The sequence below is a fragment of the Carassius gibelio genome, chromosome A16 (assembly GCF_023724105.1).
Source record: "Carassius gibelio isolate Cgi1373 ecotype wild population from Czech Republic chromosome A16, carGib1.2-hapl.c, whole genome shotgun sequence".
NCBI lineage: Eukaryota > Metazoa > Chordata > Actinopteri > Cypriniformes > Cyprinidae > Carassius > Carassius gibelio.
The window spans coordinates 14,010,795-14,031,401 of record NC_068386.1 but is presented as its reverse complement, the minus strand read 5'-3'; the positions used below and the strand labels follow the sequence as shown (position 1 = coordinate 14,031,401).

The following is a 20,607-nucleotide window of genomic DNA, read 5'->3' as shown; positions in this document are numbered from 1 at the left end:
TGAGTATGGGTCACCATACTTGGCTGTATGTCATTTTCATTTGTTTGTAATTTTTATTTATAATCACTTAAACGCGCATCTGCTGGACTGATAAAGCGTGCACTCCTATTTCAGTATGACTGTTAATATTGTGGCTGTTTTAACAAATGGTTCATTCAGTTAAAGAGGGCAAACTTTATTACTCAAATGAATCTGCCTATGTAATTTGCACCCTGATTGTACCATTTTCTCAGTGTAACTAAATCTTTCTCTTAATGACAGTCTAAGAGTTCAGTCAGGCTGAAACATGCATGGTCACTTTATACAGCTCAAATTAATATAGGCCTGTAATAAGAGTCTGGAGAAACACATGCCCTTTTAAAAAGCAGTTAGCATTTGACAGCGTATTTCCAGATTTTGTATGTTTAGACAAGACTGATCTAATTTCGCATTAAACCTTCACTTCTATACACCCCCTTATTCCCCCTATCTCTAACTTCAGCTCACGGTCACGAACATCTCTTCCTTCTTCAGCATTTTCCATAGGCTTGTTTGGGCAAGACCCATCTACTGGTCACACCTTTCCTTCTCCAGGAACCTGAGACTTAAACCAATTCTCAGTTCTGGAGTTCAAGGAAAGGTCTGATTATCCTTGATATATAAATATATACACATAAATCAGTCTTCTCTGGCAGAATTCTAATCAGTCAGGTGCAAATAAAACCACACTTTGTGACCCCCTAGTGTTTAACTGATTTTTCTTTTAAAATGGATAGTAAAATATGAAACGTCTGACTTAGATTTTTGAACCTCATGTTGAAAACAGCTTATGAGACTTCACGATTTTTATTTTTATTTTAATTTGCAGAAAGTTTTCTGTGAGGGTTATATTTAGGGGAAGCGGATGGAATATAGAGTTTGCATAGTATCAAATAATTATGTGTATGGATAAAACCCCTATATATCGATATCTTCATAAAACATGAACACTCAATGTGTGTGTTGGCATAGGTAAAATACAGTAAACACAACTGTATTTACAAGGGCAAAAATCTCTGGAATTAACATACATAAACTTCATCCAAAGAGAATATTCAGACTATAGAATTCTGCAAACATAATCAGTGTTGCGTACAAGTCTTTAGTCAAGTTGAATGAATCAAAGACTAAAACTTTAATTAAAATAAATGCAAAACAAAAGCTTGCGATTGTATAAAACCGTTTCCATGTGAAACTACTACGTCATTTAAGTTTGACATTCACTGCACGTCATCATTTTTGATAAAATAAAATAATAACATCTAAAAACATTTTCTGTCACCCTCTAATAAATCTCAAACATTATTTGATAAATTCTCTCCCTCAGGCTCTTGCTTTCGCACAGAACTGTTCACAATGAGATCCATTTTTCTGTGATTGTCTCAGGATCAAAGGACCGGTTCTCAAAGCACCATTCCCTCTTTCTCTCTCTCTCTTCTGCTGCTTTGAATCTCAAGGAAGACATGTTGAGATCAGTTTCCAAATTCCACTTGCTTGCTTGCGGAACTGCTGCATAAGGAACATGATGTGCCGCTGGTTATGTTCACTTTCTTTGTTCTTTTCCTTTTTAATCTCTGCTATCTTGTATTCACGCTCACATAAGCAACACACAACACAAAAATGTCCTAAAACAGTAAACAATGACTTGTACTACTGAACACTGTAAAGAAATATTGTAATTTAAACAGGAAAAAATATGGTAAAAAAATTATTAGTTAATGTTAAGTTCCCCTATTATATACAGTGAAAAATTTAATGGTACATTTAATCACATATTGTACCTAAATACTGGAGAAGAACATGTCATCTTATAATTTACAGTGAAAAGCTCATTCTCAGAACTCGGCTGCCACAGTTTGACCTGTCAAGCAGTCGGAATTACACCAGTAGATGCCACCCTCTATGTTTTTATTTTATTTTATTTTTTATAATATAGGAAATATTTACAGTTTCAGTCTTTGTAATCAACTTAAAAAAAAAAAAATAAAAATAAAAAAAAAAATATATATATATATATATATATATATATATATATATATATATATATATATATATATATATATATATATATATATATATATATATATATATATATATATAAAGAGATACAATACAAAAAAGAAAAGAAGAAAGATTACATAGCCTTGTGTTATTGAATAAATGTATCGTAATTCTGGTTACTCCCCCGGTTCCAAGAAGAAAGAGCTCCTTTCTTCACTACAGACTGATGGATCTCTTAGTTAGCTTGAAATACCACCACACTGAACAGTCTGTTTTAATAGCAGACTGTGTCCTGATTTGAATCTTCAGCCTTCAAGCATGCAGGTGTCTGGCAGAAAATAACACAAAACAATCTGCAAACACTTTAGAACATACCTGAAAGCCCCCTTTCTGTTCCTGCTGATGAGATAAAAATATCTCTTCCAGATTTCAAACACACCTATAACACATTTTTAACCTTTTTTTTTTCATGTACAATTCAGTTTGTACAATTAAATATCAGTTTGTGATTAATTATTTTTTTTTTTTTACAAATATTAAATGTTCTTATATTAAGAATTACTAGCTCTGACACACATCTTTAGTTTTAAAAGTCAAACAAAGAACCTGAGATGGCACAGCATGCCACCAACACTGATGAACATTTCTCTTCTCACATTAAAGTGACGTGACATACAGCCAAGTATGGTGACCCATACTCAGAATCCGTGCTCTGCATAAAAAAAAAAAAAAGAAAAAAAAAAAACCACATCCAAACTGCACACACAAAGCTGTGAACACACATACACCGTGAACAAAAGCCCGGAGCAGTGAAAGACTATGGGCCATTGACTAAACATATGAATTTGAAAGAGAAAGAGGTGGCAAATTATGCATCCATAAGAAGGAAATCTGTGGTTAGCAAGACAAGAAAGGTGCAACAAAGACTGCAGTTAACTGACAAAAGAAACAGTTCAAGCCCCCATCGCCACAAACTGAGTGATCAGATGTGAGCAGAGGTAACTGCAGATCACTCTCAGCGTGATCGTGCATAAACAATATGTGCTCATTTGCACAGAGCCTCACTTCCCCTCTTTTGAGTTAGACACTTTCAACACTTTTTCATGTTGTCAGCTTTTCAATGTCAGCATTTCCTATCATGATCAAGTCTTTAAATAGATGTGCCATATAGTACAAGAAAATGGGCTATTTTGCTAAAAAAAAACAAGAAAAAAAAACAAGAAGAGCAAAAGGAAATCAATAAAAGCACAGAGAGATCTTATTGAACTAGAAATAAAATAAAACAGGTCATTAGCCTATGCCCCTGGCAAGAGCTCCTGAGATTGTGTGTGTGTGTGTGTGTGTGTGTGCCACACAGTCAATTTTGGCTGACAGATTTAAGATCACAGGTGACAAGATTATAACTCTTGGCCTCTGTGACCTTATTCAATCATTTAAATTAAAACCAATTTAAAAGTTATTATACTATTATAATAAATATATATAGTGACTGTAATGTGTCTATATATATATATATATATATATATATATATATATATATATAGTCACATTACAGTCACTTTAATAATAATAACAACAATAATAAAAAAATAAAATATATTGGCAATTAAAAATTAACCACCTTTCCAGACTCTAAGCATTATAAAAGTGAAGTAAATTAATAATAAATGCATTTAATTACATTATAGCACATTGGAGGTGATTGTTTTGATCTTTAAGCAGAGCATATTTCGTCATATACAATCATAAATACACAGCATTGAATATGTTTTCATTTATAATGCTATTAAGAAGGCATTTGCATGACACTGGGTCAATAGAATGTTTAGAGATCTAATCATCTTGCTGTCCTAGAATCCAAAGGTGGTTTAAATGCAAGCGATCAGCGGTTACTTAACTCCAACATCTTTGTTTGTAGACAGAAACTGGAACGAGGCAAAGGTTATGAAACTGAACTTATATAAACATTTTACTCTGCTTCAAATCCTCTCTCTCTATTTCATGTTATGATGTGGCTAAAAGGGTAAAGAGCTGTGGAGTAAATCGGTGTATTATTACATAAGAAAAATTAGACATAAAAAGTTATGCGCCTCCAAATTGGCTCATTGTATAGTGAAAACCAAAAATACACTATGTTTTAAATACAGGATAAATACCTAAGGTTAAGATTTGCAGGTATGTTCAGTATTTCGGTATGCAAGAAGACACGAGATAGTGTGGAAAGTGATCGCATACTACCTTCATTAGGAAAAAATATCCTCCTTAGTTTTATAGACAGTCAAGTGGATGTTGAGCAGGATAGCGTTACATCCACACAAATTGTCCAAATGTTTGCATTTTACTTACTTCCTCCCTTTCTTCATCTGGTTTCAATCCCTAGACAGAGTGAAATGGTGTGTTCTCTAATACCAGTTAGAGGTTCCTCCAATCACTACTTACAGTTTCAGCAATGTTTATTTTAAATAGTGTAATGTGATCATTATTTACCACTTGGAATAGATAGTAAGAAACTACTCTCAGCTATAATGGGTGCTAATATTTTAGATCCTTTTTTTTCAGACCCTGAACATTCAAAAAGGAATGACTTTACCTGTGAAGCACAATACTATCCAATTTAGTTTATTTATTTTATTGGCACTTCAACAGGTTTGTGCAAAATAGTCTTTAGATGCTTAGTTTTGCTTGCATTTTAACTTGACTGAGAAATTACTTCATTGATTTAGTCCACAGTTGTTTTAAGAATAGTTTTGGAAAAGTGTGTGTTGAGAGGAGCACGTAACCTCCCTGATAATGAATGGACGTTGTACTATCCACTAGAGTTGTGACGTTCGCGAACGAACCGATTCTTTTGAACGGCTCATAAACATGAACGATGGGAGCCGAGTCGCGACTGGAGAGGAGCCGTTCTTTCTATCGTTCTTTTTTCCTATGCGTGTTCATACAAATGAGCTCCGCCAGGAGACAGAACAGTTATAGGGGGAGGGGCGCACCCAGCGCAGGCCAACCCTTTATAGCGTGATGATATTAGTTATTAGTTGTGCATGCATTTACATTGCATTTTGTGTTCATTTAAAACTTATTTTAAAATCATTAAAAATGTTCTTTTGTGATACTGTACTTGTATAGAAATGTTTCACTAAAAGCTGTTTTCCACAGACATTCATTGCAGCCCACTTTGTTATTGTTCATTGACTTGAAGGGGCTGATATCCTATTTGCAAAGTTTACAGTAGTAATAGTATGTAGTATGTAGACGTTTCCATTTTATTTATTCTAATTTTATCTACTTAAAAAAAAAATTAGTTTTCTATCAAAATGTTCTTGTGTGATAACAATGTTCTTGTGTGGAAGTGTTTGTAGTAAAAGCTGTTTTGCACAGAAATTCATTGCAGCCGGCTTTGTTTTTTATGTTTATTTGTGAGTAGGTATTGTATGAATAACATAAGTCAACGTAGTTTTACACACACACACACACACACACACTTTGTACTAAAGTTAAATCAAAATAATGATGTCACTGTCTAAGCAGAGGGATTTGTGCAACCCTATGGAATATAGTCCACACATGAGAAATGAGGTAATAATCAATATTTCAGAATAATTCAAACTCAGATATTGGTGTGTTATATCTGAGCTTTAATTATTTGACTACAAATCTCACCTCATAATACCTCCCAGTGATTATTTCCAGGATAAACTGAGATGCCCCCAAGCTGGCTTCTTAAAACTGACTAAATATTTAAAAAGAGCCAAAAGAGCCATTCTTTTGAACGGCTCTTTGAAAGGAACGGATCGCGAAGATCCGGATCCCCTCAAAGAGCCATAAATCCCATCACTAGGCATCGGGGTACCAGATAAATAATTTGTGACTGTTACTGTTGTTTCAAATGTCACTGAACGGATTACTATGTATTTCTCAGGAATAATAAAAAATCTCTGGGAAACGGAGTTTACTCACCTTTAATGTTCACTATAGCCACTTGTGAAATGACAAAACAGAACGAAGATCAACAGAGAGGTACAGAGAGTGATCGCAAGAGGTCTCGGTAGGTCAGAGGTGGTTTTATCATGATAATACGTCAGCTCAGTACCGCTATAAAGGGCCAAGCCATCTGTGGGACATTACAATCTCAACCCAATTCTCTCGAGGACTGCAGGAAAGGTATGACAGCTTACATTTATTCCTGAAAACCTTCCAAAACTTTTAAAAGAATAACGCAGCGAATCTAGCGAGCTTTACACTGAAACAATAGATTAAACATAGCCTATTGGCGACATCTAGGTGTCGTTGTCTGCCATCATCGCTGAATTCAGCAGCTTTGAATTATTCTTGTTAGTTAAGTAAAGTACAGTATTTAACATTTAAGAACAGCACCTGCTTAAAAAAATTATACTAAATAAATAATGTCTCATTTAATTTAGTATTTCTATTGTTTATTTTCATTTTTATTACAGCAGACGTCTTCAAGTCTTAAACACATAATTGTGCAATTGTGTGCAGTTTAATGTAATTAAACTTAGTGTTAAATCAGATAAGTTTGATGATACATATACAATATATTTCTTTCAAAATATTTAACAACCAGTTTGCTATGAAGTTTTTAATAGGGAAGTGGTGAAACACTTGGCTAGACACTCTGGGTGTGATGTAACCTATAGGCGTACATTTATTTTTTTATGTAGTCATCAAATAATTTTACCCTCAACTGCCCTAAATGACAATTGTCTGTCATCACTGGCTCTCTAATCGCATTTTATTCTCTATGTTACAGGAAAAATTACAAAGATGAAACTGTACCTGGCTGCAGCCGTGCTGATGCTTGTGCTTGCTGTGCACACAGGTAAAATCATCCCTCTGAAGCTTCTACATTATACAACTTTTGAATATCCTTAAACAACAATTTGTAGTCTTCTTAGATTTAATATAAAAACAGATGAGATTTAACAATGTATAAATTGCATTTAAACAGAGGCCCAGGATGAGCCCACACTGGAACAGCAATTTGCCAAATTCCAGACCAAGGTGATGGAGCTTACAGAAGACCTGACGCAGAAGACCAAGACCACCTTCGAAGAGCTTGAAAAGAACGAGCTTGTCATTAAAACCAGGTAAGAGTAATACATTTTTTTCCAAGTTTCTTAAAAATGTATTAACATTACATGTTATTTTATTTTTATATTTATGAAATGTATTGTTCGGACATTCATGTTGTTTTTGCACTGGCATAGAATCTGCTTCAATTTCTAACTGCCAGTTAGCTTTTCTAATACAATTCGATCTTTTTGTCTTGGCAGGAACTGGCTTACTGAGCAGTTTGAGGCGATGAAGGATAAGATAGCCGCATCCATTATTTAAAGTGAAAAGCAATGATCTTATACCCATCGTCCCTTCAATCATGTCATTACTGTGGGATATGTGATACCACCCAGACCCTGTTGTGCCAACTGGTGCATTTGTTACAGTTCAGTACATCTTCAAAATCTGTGATGATCTCCATGTCATTTGTGTAAAATAGTTTATAATTTTGCGGGATGCTGTTAAATATTGTCGGGAAAAGTGTAAAATCTAAATATACATTCAGATTTTTTTCGAAAGAATAAATGATGGAACACAGAACCAGTTTGTTTTTGCATCATTTCCAAGACTGAGCATTTACAATTTGTTCACATTAACCATCCAACAACTGAATATTGAACTATTTTGAATATAAATTATTTGATATAAATATATTTACATATTATAAATATATTTGAATTATTCCATATTTATTATTTGTGTCAGCCTACATGAGAACAATATGCTACATGAAATCATTTTTAAATCGGGGTTTGGAAGTTTATTTCTAAAATAAATACTAAATAAAGAATGATATATGAAAACACTTAAATGAAGACACAGCATCAACATAACAATTAATAAAGGATCAATCAATGTACAATATAAAGACCAGTATGTAAATTAAATGCAAATCATAGGTCAAAGGGATTTTAACATCAGACCACATGAGGTTAAAGTCACTGTTTGTCCTCAGTTAATTATCAGTTCATTTCCATGATCAACATCAGTCTTCCCAGTTCAGCAACCAAGTTGACCCCTTTTCCTTGAATTATATCCCACTATTGAATTTTCTGGCCTAAATGCAACAAAGGTAAATTTGTTTTTCTGTTCAGTGCCTCAGGGGATCAAGGTTGAAACATCCTATATTTATTACTAACTGGTAAAAGGAACCGTTCTTATATATTAAAATAATATTAAAATAAGTATTTTAATTTAAATATTAAAATAATTCAATTTAATTTAAATACAAAAAGTACTAACCGCATAAGACTTTTGCACAGTACTATATATATATATATATATATATATATATATATATATATATATATATATATATATATATATATATATATATATATATATATATATATATATATATATATAGAGTATAGACCAAAAGTTTGGAAACATTACTATTTTTAATGTTTTTGAAAGAAGTTTCTTCTGCTCATCAAGTCTGCATTTATTTGATCAAAAATACAGAAAAAACAGTAATATTAGACACAATATTTGTTACAAACTCCAAATTTGTTTTGTCGTTGATCATCTAAGTAAACAGCATGCAGTGCCTGCTCAGTAGGGTGACCAGACATCCTGTTTTTCCCAAGACAATACCGTATTTTTTATTGCATTATATATATATATATATATATATATATATATATATATATAGAATACAATTTCTCATATGGGGCTCATATGCCCCCACCCCTGGTCACCATACTCAGAAATGATGTGTGGGCTGCTTCTTAGAACCGATTCAAATGCAGCAATACTGCAGCAAGATATCATTCTTCTCAGAAAACACTGAACCATAGACAAGCTCATCACATAAACCTCAGAAAAACTTTATCAAATCTTCAAAATCCTGCTGATAGTCCTTCTGAAAAAAAAAAAAAAAAACTATGTATACTTTTAATAAAATTTTACATTTATCCCCATGAATTAGCTCAGGGGTGTCAAACTCAATTCCTGGGTCAATAGGGTCACTCAAAAAAAAAAAAAATGTTGAATCTTTGAAATGCATGGATGAAGTAAACAGAAAAAAAAGTTAGATGAAAAAGAAGATGGAAAAAATATGGAAAATGAATGGAAGCAAAACAAATTTGACAATTAATTGAATGTATTTAAGAAAAGGGTCCACAGTTTGTAGATTAGATACATTTTGTTCCAAAGAGGAAAGTTTACTGGGGTCTCCTTCTGTCAATTTGTTAAGTTTTCTACAACCTTTGGACAGCCTTTGCTTAACCCCTAGTAAGGAATATTGATTCTGGCAATCAAAAATGAAACAGCTGTGTGAGCACAATTAGTGAATTTAGTGCTGAATAGGTTGAAAAATTTTATATGTTTATTTGAATCTTTTCTACACTTCTGTCTATAGAACAGACAAAGATATGAACTGTAATTAACTGTAAGCCAAATAAATGTTGCTTATGAACAAGTGGAAAAAAAAAAAGCTATAGTTAATAAAAAAAGGTAAATTGTTTCCATATTTTATTTGCATAATTTGTTTTGGCTTCTGTATAGTAACAGTATAAAAGCCAATTATTTAGCATTACATAATATCACTCTTTTTCTTTATATTTTTATTTCTTTACAGCCAAAATTAGACCTTAATGACCTATATACATAATAATATACTACACTATATCCTAAAAATGTAGATGCTTTTATATTGTCAATGAGGAACATTATAATTCGGGGGTCTTGTCTTGAATGCACCTTATGCTTCTTTTAGAAATACCTGTTCAGTGTATACATCTATCCTAAATGCATCTTTAATGCTCTAACAAACACAGAGGGCATGTGAATATGCTTGATGAGTGATTTCATAAGTATCCCCTCATGCCTTATTAATACACTCAAAGGGAACAGTGGACTTTGAGTGGCCATGTAGGAACAGTATGTCCACTGGTGTGTCTCTGTGAGTTATTGAGTGTGTGTGTGTGTGATGACGTTTGTTTGGTCAAGATGTAATGCAGATATAGGAATGGACAGTAGACAATATAACTGCAGACACAACGACTGCAGTTGACTCCAGTCCATTATTCCTCTCTACGGGAATCTCACTAGCACAAGGTAAAGTGAGTCTTCACCATGTTGCTCTTAACATTAAATGATAAAATTACTAACAATGCATCAGTATTAATTACAAATGCAAAAGACTATATTAAAACTGCTGCATTAAAACAGATGAATCTTTGGTTTGTGCATTTTGAAAATTAATTTAAGTGTTGAAAATTTGATATTTACATTCACTGGCATGTTCAGCAGACAAATAAAGTTTAAATTTCTGTTTTTCTTCTCCTAGATGAAGCTGACATTTGCTCTCATTATTGCACTCCAAGGTAAAAACTAGTTCTTGAAAATCTGTCTCTCTTTGTTAACTGGTGCACAACTGGAAAAAAGAATAAAACATTAGAACAGAAAACTTGAGGCCTGTTCATGTCAGTTTATATTTAGTTTATACAAGATTATAACCTTACTGGAAATTTAAGGTAGATTTAGTTCATTTGAAGTGATCAAATAACAGAACAAAGTAAAATATCAGATGTCATCAGGTTATTTGCATTTTGTTTATAGGGTGAAACTTATACACTTTTTGCCGTAGAGATGACTAGGTGACTGCCTCATTTATCTTGAATTAATCCTGTACATGAAGGACTGACATGTAGGGGGCATCTCAGCATGAAGCCATGTTAAAGGGTTAGTTCACCCGAGAATGAAAATTTGTCCATGTTCCACTCACCCTTGAATAAAGTCCCCCTGTAGCGAATCCATGCATTTTTGTAAGATAAATATCCAGATTTCAAATGTAATAAACACTTTTTTCAGTTAGCAGAAGTGAGAAAAAAGTGTTTATTACATTTAAAATCTGGATATTTATCTTACAAAAACGCATGGATTCGCTACAGGTGGCCTTTTTTCAGCCTCCGGAGCTGTGTGAGAGATGCTTTATTTCACGTCTTCTGAACAGTTGACAACAAACACCCTCATACCCCACTGAAAGGCTTGGAAGAATAAGGACAATTGTTAATATAACTTTGATTATATTATTCTGAAAGAGGAAAGTCACATACACCTAGGATGCTTCGAGGGTGAGTAGAAGATTCTAGGATGCATTCTCGGGTGAACTAACCCTTTAAAGGGATGAGCGATTTACTCATAACACATATACAGCTGTGCAGACCTTTAACTGGTCCAAACTATAATTTTGTACACATAGCAACCAAGAACTTCACAATATATGTGTTTAAACATGCTGTTTAAGGTGGCCACATGGCTGTTTTATATAATTCTAAAACTGTTTTCTTCCTCTTGTAGTGTCGACGTGCGTGTGGGCACAGCAATGGCCCGAGCCTGATAAGGAGTTAGTGGAGAAATATCAGGGGCTGAAGGAAGTTTTCTTTAAAAGGATCAGCAACGCTTTGGAAAAAGCCCAAAGTTCCTTTCAACCAGTGCTAGAGAGCATATCAACAGAAGGACCAGCCAAAGAGGTTTTAGAAGAAATTAGGAAAAACCAAAGATTGCAAAGTATCGTCAAAATTATGAGGTGAGGGGATGCCTCAAACTAGTCATCTTACTGCATCGCTGAGTCCATCATTCTAATATCCTTAATTCCAGTTATCCCGTGTCAGTAAATCTACTATGTTTTGTGTGCTTCTTTCAGCGGTCTGGCCTATGACCTTGAGCCTTCTGTGAACAATGCTCGCATGGCTCTTCTCGGTGCTTACGGCCAATATCTGCGACCCTACATTGGAGAACATCTAGACAAAGCAATTACCAACATCAAGCCAGTGCTGGATACTGTCCTGCCTCATGAGGGTTAGAGTCTGCGGCTCATCAACCACTGACTCCTTCAACTCAGCAAAAATGTGCTTTTTTATCACTTCAGTAATGAAAACAGATCTGAAACTCCAGCATGTCGGTGCAGTTTTTTTTGCATGTACATACTGTATCTGTGTATTTCCTACTGTTCTGTTCAGTGCATGAAAACAAGATCCAGTATTGATAGAGTGTGAATTATATGATTTTTTGTGTGCCTCATAAAGAAACAATAAGACTCAAACTAAATAAAAACATCTGTAAATCGCAAACCCAAGCTATGAAAGTGAATAACTAGCATGTCCTATAGCTAAACAAAAACTAAAACATGGGTACATTTATGTTAACATATTATATTTATTTAACAGTATAATTTAGTTCATTCCAAACCTGAAAGATCAGTGTTCACAATTGCATTTCACTATTACGTAATGACCAATAATGAGCTGCGCAGTCTCTCTCTTGTGTAGTGTATCAGACCCTAACCAGACAAATCAAAGATTCGATCAGGACTATGGTTGAAACGTGAGATCCCAAATTCCTCAGAAAAGCAACAGGATGTTCTAAATCAATTCCTAGTGCCACAAGTCAGAAGCAAGTCCACTAACCCACCAACTCTTTCACAGAACAGCTTTCAACATTAACACCATTAGAACAATTATTGACCATTTCAATTCAGATTGTCAAATTTGGGGTGAGATGCACAGCCTGACCATCACATGGAAACCCATAATCGTTGGATTGACTTCCCCCTCCTACAAGAACCAGACTAAAATTCCTAAGGGGACTTTTTAACCTCTGGTGTCCACAGAAAATCTTCATGTCAAAGAAAAGCAGAGAAACTGTCTTTTACAGATGTAGATGCACCAAAAGGAACTCAAAAAGACTTTAATCTGTTTGCTTGAAACGTTTCTGACCATTAGTTATTTGTCAAAAGTATCATATTCTTGTTTTAGGAATCATGTCCAAAATTATACCATGCAAGAGTGGGAAAATTCGGATCACGTGCTTGATAAGATAACATATGATTTATGGTACCCAAAGACACTATCTAATTGGTCAAGACAACATTTGAGGTGTGGCCAAAAGGCCAGTTTAAATACTCAGGACACCATCAAATTTTGCTTTTAGCCTACTTTTAGCTTTTACTTTTAGTCATGCTTTTAGTCATCACATTTAATGTTTTTTGAGCGTGGTTCCAGCATGCTTCGGCCTGCACGCCTGCTGCTGCTTAGCCACGATGAGAAGAAACACGTCCTAGTCTCGTCAAACTTTACTCCTGTTCTTTTACTTTAGTTTCTTTTCTTTTTTCGTTGAGAGTTTTGTGTTCTGAGTTAAGTTTTGTAACGCCGTGTCTCCGAGTCTGACCTCGAGTGCCCGTTCAACTTCATCCATCCCACACAACTCCACATCGTCAGTCAACGCCCAACCACAGGCTTCCCCAGCTTGACTTAATTTGGACATGCAATTTTATTGCAGGCAACATTTAAGTAAATCCCCTACACATCTCGGATCATTTATTTATTACATTTAACCTTCATCTTACTACCCGTCTGCAAACAACCTCTCTGTCGGTTACTTTTAGGTGAATCCTATATTCCTTTTCACCCTCCCATCTTTCCTCTGTACAGTCTCTTCCTCTCTTGCTTAACCACCCATTTCTCATCACTGGATGTGAATCCAGCAACTAATACTTTATGTCCCACTTAAAATTCTTGTCTAGACAATAAATGTCCTCTCTCCTCCCATTCTAACCTCTGGCTATCCAGTGTTCTTTGAGAACATTGATCCAAACTCAGGGCAGCAGATAGAAAATACCACAATTCAAAGATCTATCGGACCTGAGTATATATCAGCCTTTGCATTCATCTTTCTCTGTTGAAGTCCATACTGCTAAATCTTCCACAATATACTGTATGTTGTTTCCACAACATGATCAATAGCGCTACAGACACATGCAATTTCTTCAAAACATTCAGTTCTCTCTTTGGTCCCCCTCCACCACCTCCCACCACATCTTTAACAGCTGATGATTTTGATATTTTCGTCACAGACAAAATTAAAACCATTAGCAGTATCTAAACTTCTCCTCTCCTGCCATCCTTCAACCTTCCATCTAGACACAATACCCTCACACCTTCTCCAAAAATCTCTCTTACACACTTACCAGCACTGAAAACTTGATGACTTGTTTTCAAGGGGGAAAAAAAACCTAAATTAAGTGCATTTTGCTTAAAACAAGTAAAATTATCTGACAGTGAGGTAAGTAAAATATTATTAAAACAAGAGTATTTTACTTACCCCACTGGCAGATACATTTTCCTTCCACAGTTTTGAATTACATCTTTATCAATTCGATTCCCCTAATCCACTGGTGGTAGCCTAGATCTATCGTCCTCCTAAACCTGCAAAACGGTTTCATTGAAGAATTTGCAGCCCTTCTAAGTGAACTTTTTTTTATATATAAAATATGATCTACTGATGATCCTTGGTTACTTAAATATCTGTTGTAGATCTGATTCTTTGTATAAGGATTTTTTAAACCTGGTCGAATCATTTGATCTTTTGCAATGGGTGAATGGCCTATCCAGGGTCATATGCTAACCTGGTTTTGTCACATAACTTGTCTGTTTTTGATATGACTGTATCTGACCACAACTTTTCTGACCATAAGCCTCTTCTTTTTATTGTCCCTATCCATGCTTGGTTTGATAAACCTCATGTTGCTGTCAGATCATGTCACACGTTTAATGCTATTACTATAAATAACTTTGTACAACTATACAAAGAAAGTTACTCTATTGATCTGTTGGAGAACCCCATGACTAACTTAGACATGGATGATCACCTTGCTCTTTTTAATTCTACTTGTCTCAGTATTTTAGCATCTGTTGCACCTTTGAAATCCAAACAAATTAAAGCCAAACCTATGTCCTGGTTAAATGACCACACTCTTTCCCTCCGCCAGAGTTGTAGATAAGCTGAACGAAAATGGAAGAAATTCATGTTTCAAATCAATTATGAAGCATTGCAGGCTGCATTGGCTAATTTTCAAAAAGCAGCTTCTAAACTAAAACAAAATATTTATCTGACATTATAATTCAAAATTGGCATAAATTGAAGGTTCTCTTTTCTATCATTGACTCAATTCTGAATCCTCAGGCAAAGTGTCATACAGTTTCCTCTTCCTTAACACTGGACAATTGTTTTAGTTTTTTTTTTTTCTAAATAATAAAAATGTTGCTTTCTTTTTCTTTAATCCTTCTCTTTCTAGCTTGTATGCATCTGAACAATGTCTTTGTATTACAAGCACTTCCTGTGTATATTTGCTTCTTCATGTTGGATCTTTATTGTTTTACTCAATTGTATGTTGCTATGCATAAAATGATCCGTAAAAGTATCTGCAAGTATCTGTTGGGATAAAAGTAAATGTAAATAACATCAATATTGCAAGCTTATTCATTTATTGAAAATTGTATAACTCTACTGTAAAGCAGCTCTATAATGCCACAGAGTCATTAATCAGCATTGAGTGAGTTCAGTGTTGATCCAGACCAGTTCAATAATTGTGTAACGTTCATCAGTTATAAAATGTATTTGATTAAGCTATAAAGCAGCTCTACAGAAGACAATAGTGTCACCATTTTTTATAAAAATGTATAATGATAAATATTTTCATATTTTCCAACAAACTGATATGTTTGAAGAATATAAAAGACTCTATAGTGTATTATCACATTAAAAGCTCCGACTGATCAGCTGATCAAAGTCAGTGAGCTTGTTTAATGTGATCAATCAGTATGTCCATTTGTGTGAAGAGCAATATCTATTTAACAGGTAATCTCATTTTAGTTTTCTTATCTAACATCAAACTCCAGAAAAAAGCACAGCCACCCCCCCCCCCCCCCAACCCCACACACACATAACATTTATCTGAGTCAATTGCACTTTGGCACTTGAGTTATCTGGTCAATAAATCTGTACCTATATATAAGATAAACCAAAGAGTTTTTGACGCTAACCCGTCCACAGAGGAAAACCTGTGAGTACAGCCATATTTTCCCTCTTATAAAAATGTTCAGATATTACAACAGATTTTAGGATTTTTTACTGTTTAGCACCTATGAATCCATAATCCTGCTGAATTCCTAAAATGCACATGAAGTCTGTATAGAGGACTGTACAGATAATATTGCTGCATTAAGTATCTTTTGAAGCCTCAGTGTTATTGCAAATATAATACAATAAAAATACATACCGCTTTCTTATGCATTATGATTTTTTTCACTACCTTTATTAAATGACCAAATGGTAAGGGTCTTACAAAAACAAAGAAAACTAATTATCATTTAAATTAATAAATCTAAAATTGTTTTTATGCCATTAAAAGTGCTTCATAAATTAAAAGCATAATCTAGTGTAACAGCAAATACAGTCCATGCTTTTTATAGACTGATGATTACTTAAGAAGTGACTGCATGCACTAGAAATAAAATAATGCCTTCTTGTGTTCACACTGATAATCTCACACTTGTATTGCTGTAATCTGACTGTGTTTTATTAAATCACTCAGAGATACCAGTCATTATGAACAAGCTACTGGTTATCACATTTGTCATTGCTGTCCTTGCTCTGGGTACGTACAGACAGACACACATTCACTAACATACTTAGAATTTTTATTATATATTCCTTGCTGCTAATGAAGTAACATAAAATGACAGTGAAACATGAAAATAAAGAAAGATTTTTTTTGTTTTTAAACTCATCTCACTCCCTCAAACATTGGCTTGCCCCCGCAGGAGCAGAGAGCTTCCGCGTGCCCAGGCAGGTTGAGGAGGAGAAGGGAACCATTGCCACTGTGGTGGACACACTTAAGTCCTACTATGACCAGAGTATTGACACTGCCAGCGGCTATGTAGAGACCATCAAGGGGTACAAACCGTACGAGAAAGCCAAGTAAATCTAATTTTATTCATTACCTTAGTCCGTACTTACAAACATTCCCTTCTGGGCTTTTAGACACAGGCACATGTATAGCTTCCTATTACAATATATGGGCAATGATGAGATTTTAAAATATTTCATCCAATAATGAAAATTTACTGAAAATATACTCACACTCAGGCCATCCAAGAAGTAGACAAGTTTATTTATTTATCAGAAGAGATTTGGAGAAATATATAAATATATCCCTTGCTCACACATCCTCTGCAGTGAATGGGTGCCGTCAGAATGAGAGACAAAAAGGCTAATAAAAACATAATAATAATCCACAATCTTCACAAATCCTGTCCATCAATTGGTGTCTTGTGTAGTGAAAAGCTATGTGTTTGTAAGAAGTGTTTATAATAAAGATCAAGGTATTTTTACACTTCAAACCATTGCTTCCGGCTAAAATAAGAGTCCTCTATTCATAATATTGCTTTCTTCAGTGAAAAAGTCATTTCGTCTGAATTAGGAGAGAAATATGGACAGATCAAGTAGAGTTTAAAAGCAAAAACAGTCCAGAATATTAATAATGGATTTTAATGTGAGAGGACAACAGGAAATTGAATTTTTCACTGGAAGAAAAATGGATTATGGACTTTTTTGGCCAGAAGCGAAGCGAAGTGCACAGCTTTTTCACTACACAAGATGTTAATTTCTGGACTGGAGTAGTTTTGATTGTTTGTGGATTATTTGGGTGTTTCTTACCAGCTTTTTGAACTCCCATTCTGACAGCACCCATTCACTACTGAGGATCCATTATGAGCAAGTGACGTAATGCTAAATGTCTCCAAATCTGTTCCAAAGAAGAAACAAACGCATCTACATCTCGGATGTCCTAAGGGTGAGTACATTTTAGCAAATTGTCATTTTTAAGTAAACAAATCTAATCAAGGTCTTGAAAATGATGACTCGTGGTCCATTTTGTTCTGACATTTTGCCTTTCCGTCCCTCATCAAGGAACCTGTATGCAGACACAGTTCAAGCTGTCAGCACCTACGCTGGCATCTTCAACGACCAGCTATACCACATTTTGTACCCTCAAGACAGCCCCTAAATCACAGAGTATCACACCTCAACAAGACTCCATCTCTTTCTGGTCCTGAGTCCGTCACCACACTTGAACCACAATCATATGTCTCCCACAAGGTGACGGCACGAGGTGAAAACATGCCTGTTGAACTCTTGTCTTCCAATGGCCTGCTACCTTTGCTCTGTCAAAATACTGAAAAACATCAGTGGATAAATATGATGTGACATTCTGGAGTAAAATCAGGTATAATGCTCCAAACAATCTGTTTTTGGATGAAGATCAGAGACCCTTTGCTGTTGACTGTTACCTGGCACCCTCTATGAGCATTAATGAATTGCAAATAAAATAAGATAAAGTTGTTTTCTTTTCTTGTAAGCCTTTACATAAGCAAAACCAGATAACTGATCTAAAATATAGAACCTCTAAATACCAATAATCTGGAAAGTTAAGTGCTACAAAATATCTAAGTTTGAACACTGCCAATAAGAATTACAAATTAAGAATTAATTTCCATGGCATCTGCAAATATAATCCTTTTTAGAGGGATCAAAACGGTTATTAGCAAATCTACATTAGGTCTTTCAACTGAATAAAAACATTCTCTCTCTCTCTCTCTCTCTCTCTCTCTCTCTCTCTCTCTCTCTCTCTCTCTCTCTCTCTCTCTCTCTCTCTCTCTGAGGAGAAGGACATTGGTTAATCAGTTAATAAGTACAATGTGTCACGACTGACTAATTGAGGAATTTCAGTTTAATACGCTTTTTTAATCAAATGACCTTTTAGTATCATGAGCTGATGTTCTTGATTTAATAAATCATAGAAGAAGAAAAAATAACAACACAAAATAGGTCTGTCCATTAGTCATCTGGCATCAGACATTGTTGAAACAGGTAAGCTATAATAAATAATGATTATGCAACATCAGATTAACCTTTTTTTTTACCTTTAACTATGCTGGAAACGAAACAGCAAAACATTCCTCATGCACCCATCCACATAGAGAACAAAAAAAGAGGTATTCAAGACTGAGAATTATTGCTATTTATTTATTTATGGTTAATTCACAGAACATTATAAAGTATAATAAATGCCTCAACAAGATGTGTCAGTACCATTTGAAAGCTCTCTAATCATCATCAAGACAAGGCTGCATTTATTTGATAAAACATTTCTGAAACATTATATGAATTTAAAACAATTAAAAATATTTAAAAATGCAAATAATTCCTCTGATTTAGATTTTAGCAGCCAGTTCAGGGTTGCATGATCCTTCAGAAATCTTAATATGTTGGTTTGTTGCTTCATGTCTGCTCAATATTTTTGTGGAAATAATTTTTACTATCAAGCATCATTACAATAATTTAGACTGTCATGTTTTAAATTTGTAAAGCTTACACAACAATATACAGTCACATATCTGGACATAAACCGTGGAGGTTCCAGACAGTCCCAGACACTCCATATGAAACACTGGCTCTCTATATATACAGACTTATTTTAGGTTTAAATATTAATAGTCACCAGGTTTGCACAAACAAAGCTGGAGCAGAGAGAAAGTGGTTGGCATTGGCACACAGCAGGCAGTGTACCTTTGCTCGAGGGCAACAGCTGAATTCAGAAGAAAAGCGTTCTGACAGGGATTCAAACCAACAACCTTCCTGATTAGCCACCTGCCACCTTGAAAATGCAGTAAACTATCATCCATACTTTCTACTAAGATTTGACTGATTTCAGACCTCCTGTCAGTATCATTACCACAATTATGATATCAAAATACAGTTGTGTTATTCATCATAAACCTGTCTTTTTAAGGCAAGTACCAATATGTATTGCACTCTTTGGCTACGGCAAAGCTTGTCAGATCGCCGTTGCTTTTCCATCAGCTGTTGATGCTTAAAGTCCTTAGTTTTTTAATACAAAGGAAACAGTAGGCTAATTAACGTGATTGCAATTTAATAAAAACATTAGGCCGATTGATTATTAAATTTCCACGGTTATTCAAACATTGAATAAATTATGTAAGAAAGTTAGCAAAGACCATTTAAAATATTCTGATATGCACAATCAAATGTTATCCATCTCTTTAACCTGGCTTAACCATAACACACTAGTACGCTTCTAATATTCAAATCCTTCTTCAGGATTTTTAGGCTAACCAGGAACATAACACATGATGTACTTGATACACTGTTAGAAGAATGGCATCTACACCAGATCCAGAAAGATCTGAAATATACTATTTAGACTGAATTGAGCTGGATGATGACATCACTGAATTCAATGATGAACTGATTTTTTTTGCATTATTGACACACAATTTTCCTATTTAATGCCATTCAGTTGATTTGTTACAATCTGTATTGTTAAAAGCCCTGTATAAATAAATGTGACTTGAATTGACTACAGCTAGTTATAAACACTACCTAATCTTTTTGATGAGTTAACTCCATCGACCTTGCTCCGCTCATATGGCTCTTGGCCCTGCCCCACTCGTCACAAATGTAGGCACACACACTTGAAATATGAAAACAGTCCATGTGACATTTATTACTAACTTAACCTCACTTTCTGTCCAGATGGTAAAAACTCTTTAATGGCTGCTCTGTGTCTGATTCCAGACCCCAGGTCACAGTGATGCATAGGGAAGACTGGCTTGAGCACAGAGGGCAACACATAGCAGGCGATGA

General features: G+C 34.6%; 2 protein-coding genes across 2 annotated transcripts; both read left to right on the top strand.

Annotated features, from left to right (window-relative positions):
* Positions 1-6,043: 6,043 nt before the first annotated feature.
* LOC128030035 (apolipoprotein C-I) lies at positions 6,044-7,635 on the top strand. Its single transcript, XM_052617503.1, has 4 exons — positions 6,044-6,180; positions 6,791-6,859; positions 6,989-7,127; positions 7,314-7,635. Exons 1-4 carry the CDS (start codon positions 6,087-6,089, stop codon positions 7,372-7,374), a joined length of 363 nt encoding a protein of 120 aa, XP_052473463.1. The 5' UTR covers positions 6,044-6,086; the 3' UTR covers positions 7,375-7,635.
* Positions 7,636-15,850: 8,215 nt separating this feature from the next.
* On the top strand, positions 15,851-18,282 carry LOC128030107 (apolipoprotein C-II). Its single transcript, XM_052617601.1, has 4 exons — positions 15,851-15,943; positions 16,475-16,537; positions 16,704-16,860; positions 17,851-18,282. The coding sequence occupies exons 2-4, from the start codon at positions 16,489-16,491 to the stop codon at positions 17,945-17,947; spliced, it is 303 nt and encodes a 100-aa protein (XP_052473561.1). The 5' UTR covers positions 15,851-15,943; positions 16,475-16,488; the 3' UTR covers positions 17,948-18,282.
* Positions 18,283-20,607: the final 2,325 nt, after the last annotated feature.